The 25,000-nt window shown below is 36.5% G+C and overlaps 1 protein-coding gene across 1 annotated transcript in view; it reads left to right on the top strand.

Annotated features, from left to right (window-relative positions):
* Positions 1–23,674, top strand: part of OLA1 (Obg like ATPase 1) — a 96,551-nt gene extending 72,877 nt beyond the window's left edge. The window contains exons 8-11 of the mRNA XM_050339741.1: positions 16,056–16,196; positions 16,910–17,006; positions 19,056–19,178; positions 23,153–23,674. Coding sequence (XP_050195698.1) covers positions 16,056–16,196; positions 16,910–17,006; positions 19,056–19,178; positions 23,153–23,254 — 463 coding nt within the window. The 3' untranslated portion in view covers positions 23,255–23,674. The remainder of the gene's footprint in view (positions 1–16,055; positions 16,197–16,909; positions 17,007–19,055; positions 19,179–23,152) is intronic.
* Positions 23,675–25,000: the final 1,326 nt, after the last annotated feature.

Here is a 25,000-nt window from a genome sequence, read left to right on the forward strand (position 1 = left end):
GCAGTGAAGGCCATTGAAATTCCATTAGAACAAGAATAAAAATTTCAGGCATCATTTATTCAGAGAGGGAATAAAGGTCTTGTCTGAAAACTGCTGAATCTTTCTATTAGGGAAACTATGAATCATTGCATTGAGAGTACCTTTAGCTTCTATAGTACTGAATCTAGGTTGCTTCTGAATGAATGGGATGCATTTATAGAGTGGTGCTTTTCTGAAAATTGCAACATACAAAGTTTTTTACAAATTCAGTAAGAGCTTTCTCCATAAAGAATTATTATGCAATATGGTATAACTGCTGTAGTGCTGGAGAAATACTTCTGGTTTAGGCATCTCATCACAATGAAGTTCCATACTTAGCATTATTTTTATTAAAACATTAAAAAATGCGTCCTCTTTCTGATTGATTCATAAGGTACAGTTGGGCTTTCTTTGTGCTGAGTAGCAGAACTGAGGACATGCATGGCCAGGACTAGAATATTAAGTCATATAAAGTCTTTTGTACTGTTGGTGTTTGTTGTTGCACGCTCCACAGGTTTGTATCGGAAGTACAGCATACAGGAACTAGATGAATGCACAACAGAAACTATCAACTACATATTTTTCTGAGAGAAACTTTTCTTCCCTGAAAAGTACAATATTTGTTAGTGTTACCATGTTTCAGTTTGCTCTGTTTAGATTTCCTGTTTTTGTCGTTCACCTGTGTAAAGAGATTTTGTCTGATAAGTGGAGGCACTAGAAGTACAACTGTATGCTCTGTGCTTTTCTAGATTCTGCTGAAATGCTTGTATTAAATATTTCTTTATAACAGATATTACTGAATATATCTGATATCTTTATTGTGTCTCTGCTACTTGAGTAACTATATAGTGGATTGGTTTTTTGTTTGGTTGGTTTTGTTTATTAAATTGGTATTTTGTTCCTGAGCCTAGTTCATTGCAGCCTATTAATATACATTGGATTTGTGCAGAACACAAATTTTAAAATGTTAGTGTTTGTATGAGTTATTTTCTAAAAAAAATATAAGAAAGTGCAGTGGTAGATGTTTAATGTAGTGCTGAATACTGTGAGATACACTGTGGCTAAGGAATTTTTCTTTGAAATAGCTGTTGCTATTCAAAGAATTGACCAGGCCTAACAGGAATTTGGAAGTGCCTCTGATGTACCTCTGTATGTTGAGGCACGAAGGAAACTGAGCAGGAAGTGGGGCCCTGACCAGGACCAGAACTGGTACTTGCAAATGAGATAAAAGGAAATAGGAGTGTGGGAGTGACCTAAGCTAGGATGGGGGACACGATGACTCAGTTTTGTGGATTGTATGTGGAAGCATTGTGCTAAAGAGCTGTTGTACCAAGATGGAAAGCTTTGAAGACTGGAGGATAACACTGGGAAAAGAAAGCGGAGTGAGCAACAGAAGGCAAAGAACTGTTGGATGGGAAAGTGGACGTATTTTAGGAAGAAGGGATCAGAAGAGACTGTATGCACTAGATTTTATTCCTTAGAAAGCATGGCATGAAATTCAGAGGTACTATGTGCTTTTGTTTCTATGTTCTTAGCAGTGCCTGATATCTTGCAGCAGAACAGCTGTCTAGTCTTTTGAGGGGCAAATACTCACTGTAGCTCCATTAACTCAAAGTTAGGTTTCTGTAATGAGTACATTCACTTTAGAATTTAGTGTGTTTATTGGTTGCTTGTTTAGAAATAGGAAATCATCTGCAGCTATATTAAGTGTCTTAATGTTATAATAGGAAACACTTCGAAGTCTGAAAATGTTCCAACAAAGGTTGCCAGTGCATTCCAGAATCAGTGTCCTGCCCCAAAGGGTTGTCTGTTTATGGATGTACCTTCCCTTTACAGCCAACCTTGTCTTGCTGAATGCAAAGGACAAGCTTACTCTTGAGGGTGCAGTAGGGTTGGATAGGATAGGAGACTCATGATGATGGGATTCCCTTTCTCTGGAGCAAAACCTAATAGTGATGTGGAACTTGAGAAGGGATAAGGGATGGTTTTATATTAAAGGCATTTTACATGCCTGGAAAATTGCTGATGGAGGACTGGATTTTACTTCTGTCTCTTTTAGATCTCTGTTTGTGATGCCAAGTAGGAAAATTTCATTCTTAAATGTTTACACATTTTCTTAATTTTCTTCATTTAATTGATTAGGATAAAGAAGTCCAGTGTTATCATCAGTGCTATTTAAAAATTGTACCTTGCCCAAATTTTGATATGACTTAGTGCCAACTATGATACAAGTACTGCAGCCACCTCTTCTGCCTCGCCTGCGCTCTCCTCGTGACTGGTACTGGTAACTGTATATGGTATAATGGGCTACTTTTTACTTTAATTATATTTTATTTTAGAAGAACAGAACTCATGAAGTCTAATTGTCTGAGAGTTTGAGTCTTGTTTCCTTACAACAGTGATCCCTAATTTATACTCCTTCTTCAAAAAGCAGTGACACGAGGCACTGAACAGCAGGTAGCATCATATTCTGTGGCATGGGAGGACTTGCATAGTGATCAGTCTGACAGCCCTATTGCTGCTGGTCAGCTGGCTAACACTAGCCAAGTCGAGTATGTGGTGGTTGAGCCCTTTGTGCCTTCTCCCCAGTGGAGGCATTGGTTTTTACATATGAAATTGAGACCTTTGTCCCCCTTTTGCATTTCTGCATAGCCTTTAAGTACTTCTGAATTCACAAAGTGTAGTGCTTCCTTGTAACTATACAGTAATCCCTAAATTACTGTAATCCCTCCTCTGCATTCAGCCCAGAACCAGTTATTGTTGGTAACTACACAGTATAATGACTTTCATAAATTAATTAAAGTGGTGGTGGGTTTTTTGGGTTTTGGTTTTGTGGGTTTGTGGTTTGTTTTTTTTTCAACAGTAGCTGATTGGTTTGCACTTAATATTGGGAGACTGTTCACAGAACCTTGCTGCTGCCTTGGGTTGAAAATGTTCAGCTAATTTCCAGTCTCTTTTTCCATGGGCAGCTTTGTCCTGTAGACTAAATAGTATCTTACCTAATTGGTGTTTACTTGCAGTACTTAATTAAAGCTGGCATTAATAAATTTTTTCTCTGTGTCATTTACATGAGATTCCCATTCCTCTGATAATCTTAGACCTGTTCTGAATTTAGCTGATCACAGCTATATGTAGTACTCCTCGTGCTTTCATGAATACCTTATATGCAGATGTAATGCATCCTGTTAAACAAAGGGAAACATTTCCAATAGGATCTGTAGATTACATTTGCCTTTATCCTGTTGCATTGTGATGGCTTAGAGTTGCTCTGAAGAACACTAACCCTTCATGATCCCCCCTTCTGTCACTTCCAATTGATGATGATAACTTTCCTTGCACAAAATGTCTCCTACTCCTGTATTGAACATAAACTTTGCGTGCTACTAATGTTTGTGTCGAGGTCATTAATGTATTTAAACCAGATCAGTCATAAATTTGATCCTTGTAAAGCTTGGTTAGCGATAGCCTAAAACACCAATTTGATCTCCTGTTAACATATCCAGTACACTACTTGGTCCACAGTCTGTACAAATCCACTTTCCCCTCTTCTCCAGTTGAATGAGTAATTTCACACACAGCACACTATCAAATATTTTACAGATGTATTTCTCCTGCATAGAAAATCATATGTTGTATCAACGAGAGAATAAATTTATCAGGACATGCTTTATTTTTTCCTTTAAACCAAATTTCTTGAGTTTACCCAAGGTTATTTTCTGTCATCATTTATTCTTTCATGGTGTCATTGCTCAACCAAACTAAGACTAAAATTGCATTGTATATGTTGGTTAAGTGACTCTTTGGTGGAGAAATGGATAGACTATCATGTCCCATAATAACTGCCCACTTCGATATCTTAGTATTTTTCCTTTGGCTAGGTCTACTTTTAACCATCTATTACTTACTAGGGCCTGTTGAACAAGTCTTTTACAAACTTAAATTCTATGCCACTTCTAAAACAGAAGAAAACATTTGAGCATTAAAATAGGGATGGTGCTTTTCATTGGTTACTGAAACATTTCTCAGACCTTATGTCCTAGAAGAGTGTAGGTGGTTGCCTCAAGCAAATAAACAGTGTTTCTAATGACAAGAAAACATCTGGTTGCAAGTTGAGTGATTCACAATGTCACTAGTGCTTTGGATGTATGTATTATTTTAGTCTTCAACTGCATAATTGGGTGAAGTGTTTTCAACTGCTGTTTTGGATAGAAAGGATGAATATACAGAAAGTAGAAATTATTTTATAGAGGCTATTAGAAGTCTAGAATTTTTTTACTTGGGAGATGATTAATGTTTTAAGTTTTTAATGACTGTGCATTTATGTCATAGTTTTTTCCTTTTCAGTGTAACTGTAGATCACATTCCTTATAGTATATCCCATGCATATTTGAACTACTCTTAAAAAGTGAAATGATGTGATGTTTAGCTACAGAGAAATGTCAAAAACAATGCATTTATATGATATGAAAGATTTGCAAGCGCAAGCCAGCAATTGATAGCAATATTATAATTAGCTCTTTATACAGCCTGTTTTTTTATTCATGAACATTTTCATTTATGTTGACAACTATCATGTATGCCACCACACATGGAGCCTTTTCTTTGCTCAGAAGAGACTGAACATGAATTAGTATGTTTTTGGGCTAATGTTCTGACTTTCTATTGTAAAATGGTTTCTGGGCCAAGTCATAAAAATAAGAGTAGCTTGCTTTTTAGGTTTGGCTTTTTGATCCTATTGTTAGTGCTAATGTTTGTAGGGGTAAAGCCTGCCATAGTGCTGTAACTTCAAGGTGGAACTTCTTTTCATTCAAATTATTTTTATATTGTTGAAATTGCTAGGGGCATTGAATGCTTCCTAATTCCATAACTGATATGAAAATAAAGATAGGTTAACTAATAGTTTTCTAATCAAATTTTAGTTTTCTGCTTGCAAATAAAAATGTTTTGTGCACACCCACCCACAGAACAGGAATATTTATTTCTGGCAGAAATTTACTTTGTCATTCCATTTTCAGCCTTAAAAATCTGTGTCTAACAGATCCTTTAGTCTGTCAGATAAATGGGGCATGACACTGATCCAGATACTTATTCCCACTTCTGAAAAAAATCAAAGTTAGTGTTCCCCTAGGACAAGTGTGTTTTAGTAGATTATTCAGACATTGTTAATTTTTTTTCATTTCACCATAGTTTAGAGAGGTAAACAGACTGTGTCTGTGGAATTGATCATTTTTGTGACAGCTTTTCAAATTAGTGAAGTGCGTTTCATACAAGGCATCTCCGCACACTGGGAAAATCCCAAACTCATTTAGCGTTTTACTTGGACACGGACATGTTCATATGACAGTACAGTGTATGCTGTTATATTTATTAGACAGTATTTTGGGGAAATGTATCAGCAGGAGGTGAGACTGAGGCACACCACATAATTTTATGTGTCTGAGGCACTTAAGGTGAGGGTTAGGTTCTAAAGTAGCCTATGGAAAGGGGAGAGGGAAGATGATTTAAGAAGAAAGTGAGAAAAGGAGCCCTAATTTAAATACTTTGAATTGCCCTCAGAAAAGCCTCCTGCTTCATTAACTAAATAGGGAGCAGAGCAAGATTAGGTATCTAAATCAGGTGTCTGAAATAAAGCCTTGTATTCTTTGATTTGCTGTAGTTTGAGTATTAACCATTCAGTTCAACTCTTTTGTCGTTATACTGAGAGCTTAGATATTGTTCCTTGTCTGGATAAATACCAAAGTTAATTTCTCATTTATTGAGTAGCAAATTCCAGCCTAGTAGCAAGTTCGATCTTTCTTTTTTCATCAAAAAACCCACAGCTTAGCCCAGTGTACACCAGCTTCTATGATTCTTTTTACTAGTCTCATTAAAATTGTTCCTCAAAACATAGAATTGTAGAACTGTAGTATTGTGTCATCACAAAATGTTAGTAGTTGGTAATGGCCCAAGGGGGCAGAAGGAATAAGCAGAGTTTTTTACTTTAAATCAAATATTCTTATTGTGATGTATTTGACTCTTGCAGTATTAATACTTACATAATTTTTAGCAACTGATAGAAGGAAGAAGAGATCATTTATGTGAATTCTGTGGTCTGGAGAGGCTCTGCAATTAAGATCACACAGGCTAATTCTGGAGAAGTGAGGAAGACGTTTCCCTCTATTATTTGTGAGGAGGAGAGGATATTTCAGTAAGAGAACTAGAGGGGAATATTCTTATCAAGTTTATTTAGGTTTCATTAAATTGTTGTGTGACATCAGCACAAGCCAAAACTAACAATGTTGTAGTCTGCATTTGTGTTACTCCTTGCAGAATTTTTAATTAACACTATTGAAATACATTCCCAATTAGTCTTTGTAGTGTCTTATTTCAAGTATTGTTTGTATATATATATTTCATTACATGGGAGTTTTGTGCAGATAGTTTTGTTTGTCTGGGAGTATGGCTTTGTATTTGCTTACATGTACAGTGCATAAAAGAATAATATAAATTTAAAATTATGTTCTCCATCATGTATTTCATGTAAAGTTTCTCTTGTTAACCATCACCTGTTTTGGTTTTTTTATCAAATATTCTATTTATGAATGGTTTATAATTTTTTGATTTTGTATATTTGAGACTTTGCCACAGCTGTTGGTATGAATTGTCCTACTTTGTACAGTACACTTAAGAATACAGTTTTCCATGTGACATAAAGAAGTCCTTTCAAGAGACAAAAGTTAAAAATGTCATGCCATAGCATGAATATGGAATAGGAATTCTTTCTACTAATTTGTAGTAGTATCTCAGTCATCATTTTGCACATAAGTGCAAAAAGACTGAGATTTGCCTCCTTTTGCTGTAATTTATGAATGATCATTTGTTAAATTATATTGTTATAGTTTTCAAGATAAGCTTTCTAAACTGTGCATTTTATAAATGATAGCAGAAGGAACAAGATGTGACTTTAAAAGGCATCTTTCCAGTCCAAAGTACACATGCTGCAAGTGGAGCCTGTTCTACCCGTAACTAGGAAATGTAATGTGCACCATTTGTTGCAGTTTGTATTGTTATGCAGGTTTGTCACTAGTTCAGTCTTGACAGTGCTTGATCCTTGCTGACAGCAACAGCTATCTCTTTTTTGTCTTTTTAGTTAAGACAATCTATTTTTGCAATTGGCAGACCAAGGAGAACAAGGGACTGTAAGCCTTTCACATACCAGCAAGGTGGTACAGTGGCAGTGTAGCACCATTTTCCTTATTGTTTAAATCATAATTAATTTTGGTCACTTTAGTGGGGACTGTAATTTGGATAGAGATATTACCACAGTCTTGAAATTTAGATCAGAAACTCATGTTTTAAAAGTGAATTTTAAGATCTTTTTTCTTCATGAATGATGCTTCTTACAGATGTTTAAAATAGGGTTACCTTGACTGCCCCTTTGTTAGATGGAATTATGTAAGCTGTATAATGCACTAAAAAAGCTTTTCTTACTGGGAGCGCTATATATGTCAGCAGAAAAATTCATTCTGGATTATTTTACCTCTTTGTCTTTCTACCATCTTGATATTTTTTTAATTCAAAGTGTTTGTAAGTTATGAACTTTATTTTTCTATTATGCGTGCTTTATTTCTCCTAGTTATAAAAATATTTTGTCCATTAAGTACTGCCTGTACTTGATTTACAGGTAATATTGTATTCTCTGGTATCATTTCTTTCACAGTTCCCACATCTTGCAAACTGAAAAAGTTTCATGTCAGTTAAACCAAATCTTTATGTGAAATACATTCAAAAACTAGTCAGTAGTATAAAGCTGTAAGTGATGTGTTCTGTCCTTTCGTGTTTTTAGCATCCCATTAAACAGGCGGTGTCTTTAGGTAGCTTTCTAGATCAGGTAAAATGACAACTGTACATTACTGACATCTTATGTTAGACAGTTCGTTAACAGAATTATATCTTGAGGGCATGAAGTGCTTTGATATGAATTTTCAGAATATTGCCTTGATTTCTTTTCTTCCCGTCAACTAATACTTTCTGCCTGGAAGAATCCATTTTTAAGTGATCTCATATGGAATAATTTTACTCAGAAGTCATGCCATTTACAAGCATTCTCCAATAACAAACAACAAAATTCCTGAGTGAACTTGGCTCCATGGCATCACTCTTTGGGGATGGGGCGGGGGGAGGGGAGGCCAATTTAGACACCCTGTCCTTAACAGTCTTCACCTGTTCCTACACCACCCTTCAGTTGTATTGGCATGGACAATTGTTAGGGGATGTGGGAAAGTGAACTGGTCTGTCTTAAAAGACAAGGGTGGGAGAGGGGGGATAAGAAAGAATTAAATTGTCTCTCCCAAGGCTGCTTTTCTACTGGATTATTTTTGTTGGTGAACAGCTTGAGTATGCAGGGAGTGCTGGTAGGGTCCCTACTCCGGGTGCAGCTGGTAGCAGAAAATCAAGAGTAACATCTGGATGAATATGGAATGGGATGAGAAGCTCATGTCCACATTATGAAAATGTTTCTTTAGAATCTGGGATACAACATGAACTAAAATAGGTGCAATACTAGTCACCCCATCTAACAAATGATTTTGCAGAATTATAGGGGATTTAAGATAATGGCCATAATAGAGATCAAGGCCCTGGAAGAACTTGCTTTGACGCACATGAGGCAGAGAACCTGGGATTACTTACATTTCAAAGGAGAATGTTAAGGAAAGTTATAAACCCATCTATAATAAATGTCAAATGACAGTTTGATCAGGAATTCTATGTTGTTGGTTTTGTTTTGTTTTTTTTTAATACAGTATAAGTTGAAATTACAATGAAGTTAAAAATGTGGAATCTGGATCTGGTAGAATGAAATACTTTATATATATCCATTTTGTTGTAAGATTCCCGAGATCATGGGATGTGTTACAAGTCCCCAAAAATGTTGTGGTAAAAGTTTTAAAGATTATTCCACTGCATGTTTCAAGGCTCAGGTCAATCTGTGTTGGGAGATGTGACATCTAACGTGTGAGACGGGTTCTCCACACTGGTCTCTTGTAAGGTTCCTCTAAATGCAGTGACTACTGGACAGGGAATATGGACTGTAGGAAGGTATCAAGGAACCTAAAGTGTTCAGGATAAATGCAGTACTGAGTTCCTGAAGCTCTTGTCCTGAGAGGCTGAGAGGACACTCCTGGCCAGGGAGCAGCCCAGTAGTATGGCCAGTGTGTGGAGGCAGTGATTTTGTTCTGAACTGTTACTAGAAAGTGGAGGCTGGAAAAGGGCCTTTTGAAATCAAAGGATTACTGTGTTCCATCTGGCCAGCTGGGAACAGGGAATAAAAAAATAAATTCCTAAGTGTCACTGATGATTTGAAACGTGGTTGCCAAGGTCTGTAACAGATACTCCCAAACCTCCTGTAGATTTGTGATTTTCATAAAAAGGAAACGATCACGATGAAGAAGGTGCCTTTTTATTCCTTCATGTTGTCCTGTTTAGTAATCCTTTCTTGTTAAGTAGTGCAAGAGGAAAGGGATACCCGAGGAGAGGAAGGTAGCAATAAAGAGTTACAGCACGGTACTCTGATAGAGCAGAGTGAGTACCATGTCCCTTTTACCATTCCATTCTTCGTTAATTATAGAAATTTGGCATGAAAGCCTACTGAAGCTGTGAATGTTTATGATTTATGTATAAATACATACACATATTCACCTGTACATCTGTACAACACTGAGAACAGTAGGACCTGATCTTTGTGGATTCTGTGCATGCTCACGGAACAGAAGGGAAGGATGTCACCTAGGAGCTGTGTAATGCAATACCTGTGTTTAGGTAGATTAGATTTTCCTCTCCCATCCCACCAAATCAGCTAAACCTAGTGGTCCTCACAGTTTTGGGACCTGGCAAAGAGAAGTAATTGTTGCCCAATTCATCATCATATTAGATAATTTGTGGATAATGAATGAGGCCGTGAAAGAAAGCTACAGAGGGAAGAAGAAACAAGATATTTTAAAGTCAATGTATTTTCCTTTGGTTTCAAGAAAAATGTTAGAACAACTCAACTTTTTAATTCTCTTAAGGCAACCTAGTCATCTTCATGAATTCATGTTGTCTGATTATGGCTTGTCTAAATTGTCATGTGACTAATATTTTGTTTGTGATAAATTTAATGGTTTTGCATGTAGTGAAAAAATATACTTTACTACATATTGGGATTTTTATTAAGCCTTTAAAGGTTTCAATGCCTTACAACATTCTCATAAACAAGATAGAAAATACTGGAACAAGATGAAAACTACTGGAAGTCGAGTGTGCAAGACTGGTTGGAAAATGACACACAGAGCATAGTTATCAGTGATATACTTTCCAAACAAAGAATATCTCATTATGAGAGCTGCAGAAGTGGCTGCTGGTTGAATACTGTTAACTATTCGATTAATGAGCTGGACTGTGAGTATTCTTGTTAAATTTGTAGATGACCCCCAAACTAGGAGATGTCTATGTATGTAGAGAACAAAATGATAATTTAGGAACATATCAAGAAATAGAAGAAATCGTTAGGAAAAAAACAACTACAGTGCAACTCCTGGGAAAGGTTTTATGCAGGAATAATCACCTATGCAAACATAGTATTAAGAATAGCTAACCAAGCAGGGTCACACAGAAAGTTACAAACTGAGCGTGAGATGATGTTGCAGTGCCGTCACAAAAAAGCAAATGCTAGACTGGGTTTAATAAACAGGAGAATCGCCTGAAAAGTTGAGTTAATCCTCTAGCTATTTTTAATGCTTGTAAGACACTGAGAGCTCTGAGGAGTGCATTGGGTACTGTGTGCTTCCAAAAACTTTCAGATGAGTTGAAGAGATTCTGGAAAAAAGGTTCAAAGTTAGAAGTAGTATGTGGTTTACAAGGAAAGCTCAAAATAAAAAAGACCTCAAGTTTTAAGAAAAAAATAGGGAGTGTGTATTCCTAGTTCATAGCCTACAGGCTCAGTTTAACTAATGCATTTAAATTGAAATAAAGGTGGCTTAGGCTACACATATGGAAAACTTTAGCAAGCACTAAACAGATTGAGTTTGGAAGGTTTTAAAAAATCAAGATTGCTCAAGACTGCCAACAGGAAGAGCCTGTTGGAATTTCTAGGTCCTCTTGTTCTCACTCCTATCTGAGGATCTTTTTTTTCAGTCTTTTGTATATTTTGATAATTTAGTTTGATCTTATCTACATTTGTTTCTTTCCTTCTTGTGCTGCCTGGTCTTCTGTTTCTACCATTTTCCACTCATAGTTCAGGTGCAGAACAGAAAAACAATTGTTTCTCTTCCATGAGTTAGATGGGGTTTTTTTTGGTCTTGCTTGTACAAAAGCATACTGTCACAAATCACCTTTCTTCTCAGGGGTCAGTTTTTCAGATCATCTTGTCTTGCAGGTGTCCACTGAGCTTAAGCTCTCTCTGCAGCTTCTCTCTTCCATCACTAGTTCAGATTTCCATCTGAACTTTGTCTCTGTTCCCAGCTGGATGTCTCATGTGAAACTCTCTCAAATATTGATTTGTAGCTAATGTACATTCTGCAACTTTTGTACCTTTTTATTTTGGTTGGCTGCAGGTTTTGGTTTCTTCTGCCTCAGCAAGCATCACCATTTTAAAGCAAAGGCATCCCCTTCTGTACAACTCCCCTTTCTGGTGTTCTTTGCTTATTGGCCTTCTCAGTGAGTGCCATCATTTTAAAACCTTTCTCCAAGGTCTTCTGCATTGAGTTACTATCAGGAGTTAACTCTGGTAGTTATCCCAGTCCTGCACTCGAAGTCACTGGTACCTTTTGTTTAGTAGATATGCTGGTATGCTTCTGATACTCCTTACCAAATCACAGTAACAGTGTTAGGTGGAAGGGAGCATCTGAATTCCTCTTTGCTGTTTTTCCTTCTCAGGATTTTGAGTGCTGCCTTCACTTGCAAGCTGATCAAGATCTGTTCTTGCACTTGCCTTGGTTTTGTTCTTGTGTCAGATTTTTACACAGTTGTACATATGATTTTCTTTTTGCTGTCAGAGAATGAATGGAAGTCTTGCTGTCTCTTGGGTCTGTATTTTCTTTCCAGAAAGGATATTTTGTCCATTTTGTGGCAAATAGAATCAAATTTCAGTTCAGGAACCCTCAGTAGTTGCTGTTGGCACACTCCTCCTCTCCACATGGGAGGGAAGAACCGAGCCACCTCAGTAGGGAAAGGCTGTTGGATGTCAAAGAGTTCCCTTGCTGTTATTACTGAATAGTACTAGAAAAAGCTTTCTTCTTTCTGATTTATGTTGTATAATCAGAATTTAGTTGTAACTCCACTAATAATGATGTTTTTAGAAACCTAATTGGGACAAGAGGGTATTTTAAATTGCTTTTCATGTGTACACAGTTTACACAGTTTTCAGTTTACTTTGTGAAGAAGGGTTTTCAACTCTAGCAGTTACTTGTTTCTTCAAGTAGTTTCAGTTGTTAATCATTGTCATTGAGCAGTGCTGCCAGTTCTACTGTTGGGAGTTTTTGTTTGGTTTTTTTTTTTTACTTTTTATTTTTTAGTGTGTGGTGGTTTTGTCTTAAGTGTCAAAAGTCTTTTCTCTAAGCCTAAAATCCAATACCCCTCATCGTTCATTTTCAAGTATAGTGTGAAATAATGGAGAGATACTCCAGGATTTCCTTATCTTAACAAAGGCCCAAATGAGTGTACTAATGCTGTCCTTTTACAGACATACATCATTTCCTTGGAAAAATTATGTGCTCAAGTAAAACAGACTTTGACATTAATTGTTACCATTTGTTAAGATCATTTTGTTCTGTTTAGCACACTTAGTTATCCCTAACAGGAAAGCATACTTGCACTATTTTACTGATTATTAGTCAAGAGTTTTGCTTTGGGGAAAACGTAATTTTGAAATATATCATTATTTATATTTGAGTGTTTATATTTTTGTTTGTTTTATTTATTTTTATCACCTTTAAGGGAATTCCCACATACTTTTGAGTAATTCCTGTGACACTGAAAGTCACAAAAGTGAAAGGACTCTGGCAGAGAACCCGACTGTCTGTACAGAGTAGGATGCAGTACCTTATTCTTTTAGTGAGGCTGTAGCAGGTCTGATGTCAGTCACTTCAGAGACCTTTAGACCTCAGTGCTCATTTATTGCTAAAATGTACCAGCTCTGCTCCTGCATTATGAAGATCATCTGTCAACACTTTGAGATATTCTCCTTTGTTATTAAGCTTGTGATGCTCTACACTGTCAGGTTTTTTGCCAATTATAGTTAAGGTACAATGGTGTATTCACTGGATCAAAGTCTCACACTGGCGGTAGAGGAATGATTTGTAAGTCTTTATTCATCTGAATCGTACAATAGAATACCTGAGGAATGCAAATAATCCCTCTAAGGACTCAATAGAAAAGCTGTTAAAATGACAGTCTAAGACTATTATTATTCTGAATTGGTGTTTTAGCCAAAGTAATTATTTCTTATCTTGTTGTTCCACAATAGTTCTTAGTTTATTAGTTATGATGACCATATTTACCAAACAGAATTTGAATCCAATTTTTGACATTACTTTCATGCTCATTTCACTTTTTCAAGTTTGCATGTTTCATTCCGTTTTCCACTTGGCACATTATTGAATTAGCCTAGAGACCAATGTTAGATACTTACTTAGAAAAATCTCTAAAGGATGTATGCGCAAACGTTAAAGTACACTTATGAATATTAAATTCATTTTGAGATTTATTTGCTGTATGAAGTTTGCATTATAAGCTCAGAACTTTGATACCCAGTTTGATAGCCAAAATGAATTAGTTAACTACAAATGTTGCTTTTAAAAGTGCTGTTAAATGTCACATTCAGAAACACACCTGAAGTGTGATTTTCCATTCAGATGTTTCTGAAGGCAGTAGTTTTTCAGTATCAGTCCTGGATACGAGACTATATTTTCATTGGGTACCTGGAGGAAAAAAACATTAGTATAATGAGGATTGAAAAACACTGATGGGTATTTACATAAGTAAATGATAGAAGACCAGCCTTATATAACAAACGTGTGAAAACTGTTGAGTGAACTTCTATATTCTTTGTCCCGTCTAAAACCCTACTCAGTGGGCCATGCACTTAATCTCATAATAGCTCTGATCCCCTGCTATTTTCTTTGACAAATGTGTGTTGATGAACTTGTGGTTCAGTTCATTTTTTTCTGAAGTGACATTTGCATTGATTATTTAAAGGTTTGCAGGCCACAGTTTCAAAGCACTTTAGTATAATAGCAGTTAAAACCTTAGTCTAAATCTTGCAGATTAGCAGGACTAAGAAAAGGAACTCAGCAAGCATAAAGCCCTGTGCAGTATAGTGGGTGCTTCAGGTCTGAAACATCTCTGGCACCCAAAGTACCATGTTTTGTAATTTGATTATTTGTGTACAGGAACTATTTCCATGCCTCTTGTGTTTGCTTACTGAGTGTACAGTTGTCATTCTTACTATTCACACCTGTTCAGAAATAGTACCCTATTAACAGTGAACTCTTTACAGGTAATTTATGTGTCTCCCTTAAATTTAAAATAAATAGTACTTGAAGTCATGAACGTGATGGCTGTGTTTAGAGATTTTTTTAAATACCAGCTATTGCTATGAAGTTTTCACTGAATCAAAAGAATATTCTGAGTTGGAAAGGACCCACAAGGATTACTGAGTCCAACTCCTGGCCCTGCACAGGACATTCCTGTGAATCACACCATGTGCCTGAGAGTATCATCCAAATGTTTCTTGAACTCTGTTAGGCCTGCTGCTGTGACCACTTTCCTGGGGAGCCTATTCCAGTGCCCATCCACCCTCTGGGTGAAGAACCTTTTTACAATATCCAGCTTCAACCTCCTTTGACTCAGCTTCAGATCCTGTCACTGGTCACCACAGAGAAGAGATCAGTGCCTGCCCCTCCTCATCCCTTCACGAAGAAGTTTTAACTGCAATGAGATCTCTCCTCAGTCTCCTCTTGTCCAGGCTGAACATGCCAAGTGCCCTCAGCCACTCCTCATACAGCTTCCCCTCAAGGCCCTTCACCATCTTCATTGCTCTCCTTTGGAGGCAAACCTGAGAGCTTAATATCTTTCCTACAGTATGATGTCCAAAACTGCCACAATATTCAAGGTGAGGATGCCCCAGTGCAGAGCAGAGTGGGGCAATCCCCTCCCTTGACCAGCTGGCGATGCTGTGCCTGATGCCCCCAGGACACGGTTGGCCCTCCTGGCTGCCAGGAGGCTGCCAGTTTTGCTTAACTCTGATAGGATGTTGAACATTGAAAAACTACCACCATAAGTCTGTAGATCTAAATTTGTTGTTTCATTCAACTTAAAAAAAAGATGAACACCAAACTACTATGGATGCTGCTCATTATTGAAGCTGAAGAGAAACAGGAAATTTTATTGTTTATTTAAAAATAATCATAGTGTAATATCCAGAAGCTTTGTCCTAGGTCAGTACTAGAAAGGAGGGAAAAACTAGTAGAAACACAGTCTTATATTCATGAGCTGTGGCATACTCCAAGATCAATAGCCTGAAAAAAGCAGGGTGTGACTTGCTATATAGGAGTTTATGGTGTTCTTTTCTATCTGTTAATATCAGCTGCCCTAGCTACTGGAATGCCTTTTTATTTTATTAAAAAGAAAAAAAAAATCAGGAAAAAACTGAAGGCCTTCAGTTTTACCACATTTGATAAATATAAGTCTTGGAAGTATATATTTCTCTCAGAAAGTTTTATTCATACATTTCAGATTGTAAGTATTTAACCTCTATCAAACACCTAGTTATTGTCCCAAATTATGCCTATTTCTGATAGATTAAATGCCAAACAGAAACCAAGAAACAGTGAAATGTTAATGGAGTACACCTGAAGCAATTGCTGCCTGTTAATGCCTTGACCTTGGAAAGCAATACACAAAAAGATGGCATCATAAATCCGTGCAATTCTTATGAATATGTATGTGCTACTTGATAATAATGAATGTGGTACAGCCATGCATGCACTACAAGATAATGTTGTGCCCTTTGTTGTCTACAGGTTGATAAAAATTAAAGAGTGGGTGGACAAGCACGACCCGGGTGCTTTGGTCATTCCTTTTAGTGGGGCCTTGGAACTCAAGTTGCAAGATATGAGTGCTGAGGAGAAACAGAAGTATCTGGAAGAGAACATGACACAAAGGTTAATTAGCATTCATTTTCCCTACACTTTATTATCAACTATTTCCTTGCAGTAATTTAATTGCTTGCGCTGATAGAATAATAAATGACAGAGTAATTACCATTATAAAGAGAGAATCTTCTCCTTTCTTTACCATGAGACAGAGTGAAAAGATTTATTTTAAATTAAGTTTTTAACTGTCATCTGTCATCTCTGTACAGTGTTTTAATTATAACATAGGTATTAGTTATGTATATTTTTGAGAAGGAATGATCACCAAAACTGTTTCGTCATCCATGGGGAATGAGGATGGTGCAGAAAATTTTGCCATAATTTTCTGAAGAACTGTAATAAATTGTTTCAATATTGAATTTCAGTCAAACAGATATGCTCTCATGACCTGGAGTCCTGAAAATTGCATGAGACCGAAAGTGCTGCCTGATGGAGTGATTTATATTTATCCCATATTTCTGTAGTCTGCCAAATAAACAAATCAAAATACTATCTTTATGATTCTGCAGTAAAAAAGTAGTTCTTCTGAAGAGAGTTCAAAGTAAAAGGCTACTGTAATTATTGCTAAAAAAGTAGACATTTTGAGTGTGCTTAAAAAGTAGACTGAGTATCTTCCAAGTATGTGGTGTCTTTCCACGTAAATTGATTACTTGGCGCATTTAGCTGTTTTATGTGTATATGCTGAATGAATTGGATTCTTTCCTTTTTTTTTTTTTTTTCAGTGCTTTAGCAAAGATCATTAAGGCTGGATATGCAGCACTCCAACTAGAATACTTTTTCACTGCAGGCCCAGATGAAGTACGTGCATGGACCATCAGGGTAAGATTCATACTTATTCATCAGCTATATCCAGTTCCACACTATTGAATTCAGATTGATATCACTGACTTTGAAGTTTGTCATGGTGGCGGTTAGCTAGTCATTACAGATGAGGTTTTTGTCCAGGATAACTTTAATTATTTGTGAGCTGCTGAACAGTGAAAGTGGAGCTGCATTGATTGAGGCAGGTAACAATTGATTCTGCCTATTACATAGTCTGAATTTCTTCATCCTGTAGAATCTGTCTACCCTCCTCCTGTGGTCAGAGATAAGACGTACCAGTATTGTGCTTGCTTAATCTGTGTGACTGGGTTTGTCTGCAGTGAAATTGATGTTGCTTTTCATTTTGTATTCACTAAGTTTGTTTGGGTTGCGGATGGTTCATTCCTCCTTTGCTTTGCTCGGATTACATTTTCAGCAATAAAAGCAATATAACGTCATTATATTCCTCATGGATACACAGCTGGGCTCAAAAACCTAAAATCAGTATACAGTAATTCAGGTCTTTTACTGACTATACTATTTAGACCTAGTTTATTTTGGTAGTTTTATATGTTTATCTAGGAACTTACTTAATGCTGAAAATGATATTATGTATTTTAAATATTGATGTAGGATGATTATAGCCATAGAGATCAACTAATTTATTCCCAGAGGACAGTAAGAGCTGAGCTGTAGTGGTTTGCCTTTGAATGTAAATATGTTATAATATAAAGATCAATATTGAAAAATATTTTGAAATGCATGTAGTTACAAACTCTTAAAAATTACAGTAATGTCAACTTCTGGAGATGCAGCTCTGTCTTTCAGCTTTTATTGTTTGCATCAGTGTATGTAGTGCTGTGCAATGAATTTCAGTGCTGTACTTAATTTCATTCAATGGAATTAATTTGTTTTCATTAATCAACATAATTTCCTGTAAATTTATATTTTTAATAGTACTGCTACAGATGTTTGTGTATGTGTTTTAGCCCATTAAACTTATTTTCTTTTTTTCTTTTTTTTTTTTTTTAGTTTCCTCCTCTCTTTTACATGATAACTGCTAGCTAAAGTCCCTGAAATAGCTACCAAAATAATATAAAAGCAGAAGTTTTGTTTTTCTGAATCCTGCTGTAGTTTTAAAAGCCCATTGTGAAACTCCACTGTTTTCAGTAGGAGAAATGCTTGCTCTTTATTAGAAAATTTGAAAGCTGGTTTATCTTAAGACTGATTGTAAGTATCTTTGATTTAATGTGCAAAGATATTTAGTCAGGTAAGCATCAGTGAGTAGCCATATTAACCCAATACATCTTTTATTGTAAAAACTGTGCTTTACAGTGTCAGACTCCTTAGCACTTTAACATGCTTTATTAAGCAGCCTTTAGGTCACCATTATTTCTCAAATTTCTCTCCATGGTTGTATGTGCACAGAATGTATGTCCTTGTAATTTGAAGAATGCAGTTATAATGCATTCTCCTCTCTGCATAAACTTAAATTATCTTATAGGTGCCTGTGATTTTTTATTTTGTAGTGATTCAGCTGTTGACGTTTTGGTAAGAATACTCAGGTTGTTCTATATCAAACTTAATAAAATTATTTTGAAATAAAAATAAGCTAATATATAGGGCTTGAGATCCATAAATCATTTCTCAGTGCAAATTTGGTTTGCCAGTGAATGTTATCATTTAATTGAAATTATTTGGATGTAAGTAAAAGTCCTGAGTAATTCACATTTTAAAGTTGTTTAAAAATCTTTCTGTGTGAAAAGCTAGGGATCGAAGTGAATCTCACAATGAAACACAATCATAGCTTCTAAAATCAATGCTACTGTTGGTCCCTATTAGGAAAAACAAAGCTGCTGCTCTTTAATATCAGTTGGTTTATCTGTGACGAAGGCGTCTGTCTGTGTGTCCCAGTATTGAGGATCACCCAGCTGTACACCTGACGTTTTAGCTGATACGAAACAAAGTTTCAGCAGATCTTGAAAGCGTATAAAAAAGGAGAAACCTCTTCCCTGCAATCAATCTTCTTAAATGCAATTAATTTTCTTCCGGTCTCTCCTTTGACAGAAAGGGACGAAGGCTCCTCAGGCAGCAGGGAAGATTCACACAGATTTTGAAAAGGGATTCATTATGGCTGAAGTAATGAAATATGAAGATTTTAAAGAAGGAGGTTCAGAGGCTGCTGTCAAGGTGAGCTCCCCGTTTTTTCTACTCCCCTCTTCCACATGTGCCATTTTTCCATTTCAACTCTGTTTTTCACTGGGAAGAAGTTCTTAATGCTAAGCGAATCTTTACAGTCACCTCTAGCAATAGACCAAAATCTGTTTTCATCTTTTGCTTAAGAAAGAGTTCAAATGCACCAACTGACTGGACAGGAATGCCACTGTTTCAGTATCCAAGATATGACAGTTAATGGACTGAATATCAGCACAAGACCAAATGCTATGCTAGTGTGTTGGGGTTTTTTCTCTCTTTACATGTTGCTGTTCAGAATTTAGTAAGCTTTAAATTTGGCTTGTTCCTGGAAAATCAGATTTTTAAGATGAACGAGCAGACTTTTTAATCACTTCTGAAAGGAAATGCTAGAAATGCAGAAAATTTGTTTCTTCTAATAATGTCATCTTGTTTTGAGTTTGGAATAAAGATTTCATAAATGTCAGATGCAAATGGTTAAGAAAATATTGCATTATAAAAACATACCTTGTTTTTTCAGTATTAGTGGGTTCCACTTCTAGGCTCTGATAAGCATAATTAGGATCATAAAATTAACCATTTCAGTGTTTAATTCAATTGCCCTTGGATATCTTACTCAAAATTATGCCATGCCTTACTTTGATCATTCAGGGTGAAAGTAATAGTTGTATATAGTCCACAAAATATGATAGGTGAGTTTTCCCGGCTACTGTCTGCTGAATAGACAGTGAAGATATTTAATGAAAAACTTTTTTCTTGAGCTCACAGTTCTTTGTGGTTACACTTGTATTGAGAAGAGTTTTATCTGCTTTCTCAACACTAGAGGGCAGAGACTGCTCGGGTGCCCAAACTTGTGCCCTTTTAGAGCTGACAAATTATATCTGATTTGAAGTTATTAAGTATGAAATTAACTTGTACATGGCAAATAAATGTTATAAGAGAAGCTGTTCTTCTCTGCGTTGTTAATGCATTATATCCACCTTCTTTAAGCAGAGAAACTTCCCTGTATTTCCTACCCATTTGATTTCTCGTTTGGCATTTTTGACGTTTTCTTAAGATTTGTATTTTAGAAAATTGCAATTACAAAGCACATTAGTTTGATTTACTCAATCTCAGTATTTGAAGGTTCCTGCACACTATAATGTGTTAAAGAATTTAAAAGGTTCGGCTTTATTGTTTGCTATTTGATAGCTTGAAAGGTATGCAAAACTATGATTTCAAATTCAGCCTATTCTCAGTGGTATCACTAAGGAAGATCATACTGAGCAGCGGGACTTTAATAGGTTTGTTTGAACCCCAGGAAGTGAGGGAAAAAAATCCCGTATAATTGGTTCGTTGCGACATGTGAACTGCTTTATGAAAAGGGAAGTAGAGTTGTAGCTGTAAAGTGAAACCACAGCTATAAATAAATCTAATATTCTGCAGTCAGAAACCACTTTATGTAACTGATTCAAATTTTGCCAGCAACAGTTTTTGATGCTGGAATATGAATGTTTTCCCTGAGAAGCTGCATCAATTAACACCTGTTAAATTAATCAGTATTTTGCTTGTGTATTTTTATTTGCTTTTCACAATGTGAGATTCTAAAAATCAAGCATCCATGCTCAAATTATATTTAATGATTAAATTTTTATTGTTACAAAGTATCTGTAAAACAAGCATATTTGCATTTGTTACTCAGTTTTAAAATCAAGGTTAGAAAAAAACCTTGTTCTTAGAATAAAGTGTCATACTCCTCTGGTCTTTTCTAATTTGCATTTAATACAATGTTTTGTGCCATACACAATACTAATTACTTTTATATTGATGGTAAATTTCAAAATTAAATTTAGGAGCTTTGAGGAGTCAACTGAAATAACAGTGGTAATGGGAGTTGCTGCTTTGTGTGTTATCAAGTTGATCGATTTTTAAGTTTGATTTTGTGTGTGTTTAACACCAGTACAGCATCACTAATTTAATGCCAGCGCTGTGAACTATACACTGAATAGCTCTGTGTGGGCTTTGTAGTCTACAGGGATATCACATTATTAGCAATCATATCTGCTTAGGCAAAGCTGGCTTCTACAGATGGCTGCTTTCAAGTGCAAATGAACTGGTTAGACGTGTCTTGTTTAATACATACTCAAGATTCACAAATGGGTATTGATTTTTTCAACCAGTGTTTCTGATAGCAATGGAAATGGATTAAATGGTCTCTAGAGAATTTAAAGGAACACTGTCACTTTTAATTAACTGTAAACTGGTAACAAAAATACATAAACTTACATTAGTGTGTCAAAATGTATTTAATTAAAGAAGTCTATGCCACTTTGACAGGATGCACTACTCTGCTAAAAAAAATCTGTGTTGTTAGTTTGTGGAGGCCACTTTTTTCTACAAACATTTATGAGTAATAAATGTATTCAACTATAAAATGTCTCTGTACCTGTGCCTGCAGCTTACACTTGCTGATGATTTTTACAGCACTGTTTTATTAGTGTTTATGCCATCAATTAGTCTAATTACTCTTGACTTTGAGCATTATTAGAATCTTCAAAGGAAAGAACTTGAAAGGAAATCTTTTACAGTCTAAACAGATTTCCAGGGGAAATACAAAAACATTTTCAAGGTTTACCAGTGGTATCATATGGGGTAAGGTCAATTACTATTTCACTATATATTTATTGTTGAGGTTATCTGAGCTGCAGTTTTCCATATGCTGGCATCACTGGGGACAATGTTTAAATAAGGAATGGCAGCAAAAAGGTTGTCGAGCCTCTACGTTTCTAGACAGCAATATGGGGAAATACGTTTCCTTGCAGAGCAGGTTTCGTGAAAGAAAGGTGTCTAAGTTAACTGTGTACCATTAATCTGATCTGTTCTACAGCAACTAAGGTCATTAGTTAACAGCTTTCCTGTAATGGGATCTTAGCATGCCACCACTGTGATAGTGTCATTGAGAATAATGGCACAGTGAGGTCTTGCATGGAAGCACTTTCTCCTGCAAGAGAAAACTTCAAAACAAGAATGGTTATTGAACTAAAGCAGAAGCTCTCAACTTTTCCATATTGTAGACACTTTTTAAGATAAATGCTTCAACAGACCACCTCCCGCCCAGCCTGTCAGTCCTAATGCCACAGCTTCGGTAATAGTAGGTTTAATTACAGCAAGATAATGGTAGAAAAATATAAGAATAAATTCTAATGCAGAGAGCACTAATACTTAATACATTCCTTGCCTATTTTCTGCTCTCCTCAAGTACAGCATTTTCATAACGAATTTCCTTTTCATGTCTTTGGTCCTTATGCCTTCTCCTGTATCCTGGTTTCACAGTCTATCTGCCCTTCTATCTATCCTTCTGAAGCAAATTTCTTCTGAAGAAGATTTCTGACAAAAAAACTGAGCCTGCATTTTGTGCTCCTCAGCCCTTCATTATCTGGGCACAAGCAGACAAGAGAGCTGCACTCGAAGCACGAGGCATGTGCAGTTGAGACTTTTGCACCGTGTTCCCATCGTTAGTTTTGACAGTGCTCTCTCGTCCAGCCGCTCGAAAGGGGTTCAGGTATCAGTTCAAAAGCTGTGCAGACTGTTGCTGATCACCCTTTCTAGCAACACTGTTTTAGATTCCTGCCGACACTGTTTCCCATCTGCAGCATTTTCAGATGAAGAAAAAGAAAGCCAGGGAAAAAAAATTGAGCTGTTTTAGTGTCCTTGATCTTAAGACTTGCCAGGGTTTACAGGGTTTGCCACTATATAATGCAGATGCATTTTAAGCACTACAGATCCAGCGGAGGTTAAATTACTTTTGTATATATATTTTATATGTACGTAAAACCAAATGATGTCAAACTGAGGAGTATTGTGACTGTCAATCTCTGAAGCTGAAGTAGTACCATTTCTTTACCAAAATGTATTTAAATAATTGCCATTTGAAAAGACTGTAAAATGTCTAATGAAATAACCCATTTTCCTTTTGTCTGTTCCATTTACAGGCTGCTGGAAAATACAGACAACAAGGCAGAAATTACATTGTGGAGGATGGAGATATTATCTTCTTTAAATTTAATACACCTCAGCAACCCAAGAAGAAATGAATATCAGATGTTGTACACTCAGAAATAAACTGTGTTGCTTCAAAAAGCATATGAATTTTTATTTGGGATGGAATATCTGGAAACAAAAAGCATACAGTTTCTACCTAGGGAACCTCCCCTCCCCCCAGTGAAATTATTCTTGTTTGTTTTGAATTAAAATATGGCACCTCCAGCGAACATGCAAGTTCACTAAATGTGAACAGCTTTGCATTTCAAACGATTAAGACCCTACTCCAAATTGTAGGAGCTTTTCGGGAACCATATTACTCTCATGATACTTCATTAATCTCCATCATGTATGCCAAGCCTGACACGTTTGACAGTGAGGACAATGTGGCTTGCTCCTTTTTGAATCTACAGATAATGCATGTTTTACAGTACTCCAGATGTCTACACTCAATAAAACATTTGACAAAACCAGCCTTGGTGTGTTTGGGGATGTCTGTATTGACTGACTGTGGTGTGCTGAATGCGATACGGCACCTGGTGGATGCTGATTACAGAATTTTAAGACGTGTATGATACAGTAACTGGCAGTGTGGGGCAGCTGCAATTGTATCTTGAAAGTGAGTCTTTCATAGGAATCAGAAGATTAGGATGCCAGTGATTTGTCTCAAAAAAGTTAATGAATTTGTAGATGGACATTCACTGCAAGATGATAATAATGATAATAAGAATGATGGCATCATAAATAATTTTTACTGGAGAGAGGAAATACATGTAGAAAAATCATGTTATCTGTGAGACTGAAGATTTTTTGTTCAAATGATTTTGAAAGAGTGTTTCGCTCTTGCCTTGAAATTAATAAATCATTGAGGCTGGAGCAGTGGTGCCTGATGTTGCGTGTTGTCCTCCCAGGTCTGGTTTTCAGGTCAACGGAGGGTGACACAGATAGTGCTGTGAAGGGAGAGGTCACGCTGTGCTGGGTAGGTAAGTTGTTCTGTTGAAATGAGGTTGCAGCTGTGAGTACTTCTTTACCCCTTTACTTTTAACCATGAAGGAGAGCTGGTCACTTTGGGTAACATAGGAAAATAAGGTGTTGGCAAAAATAAAACCAAGTTTGTACTTTTAATGTGAGGTGTAGAACTGCCTTTACTCACTCTGTTTAGTGTATTTAGCCTGGCCTTTTCTGAGTGCCTGTGTGCCTGGGGTTTCATCTACAGGTTCAGTGGAGTCAGGGCTGGGAGAGATGCTGTTGTTACCTATAGCCTGTTGGTGTGCCAGGCCTCTTGTGTCACTGTGATAAATTCGCTTGCTATAAACTTTGAGAAGGCAATTGCCTGTTGCTAACACCCACTCTGTGTGTAAGACAGTGGGAGCACTGGTCACATCCTGCTCTGAGGCTTCCCTTGAGATGCTGCCTTTGAGCTTCATTGCTCATTTCTGAGAGAGTAAGACATGGTTCAGCCAGAGCCACGAGCCACATTGTTGAAAAGTTGGCATCATGCCTTTAATTGCACTGAAGAGAAAGAGGGAGGGCAGATGACTTCAATACGTAGTTGTTGATTTTGTTTTAAAGAGCATCTCCTTTTTTCATGGTGGCAGGAGGGGGGGAGAGAATTGTAAAGCAGAGAAATTAGAGCTTCAGATGTTTTGGAACCCTTGAAATTCTCTTTTGTGTCGTCTCCCTGGTGTGGCTAGTATTTGTTCCTGGCGTTATTTTGATGTTACATAATTGAGAAAAGATTAGGACCATCAAATCTTGTGTTAAAAGTCAAATCCAAAAGAAAACAGAGCCTACCTGTT

The sequence above is a fragment of the Myiozetetes cayanensis genome, unplaced genomic scaffold, assembly GCF_022539395.1.
Source record: "Myiozetetes cayanensis isolate MyiCay16 unplaced genomic scaffold, myiCay2020 scf9, whole genome shotgun sequence".
In the NCBI taxonomy this organism is placed as follows: Eukaryota; Metazoa; Chordata; class Aves; order Passeriformes; family Tyrannidae; genus Myiozetetes; species Myiozetetes cayanensis.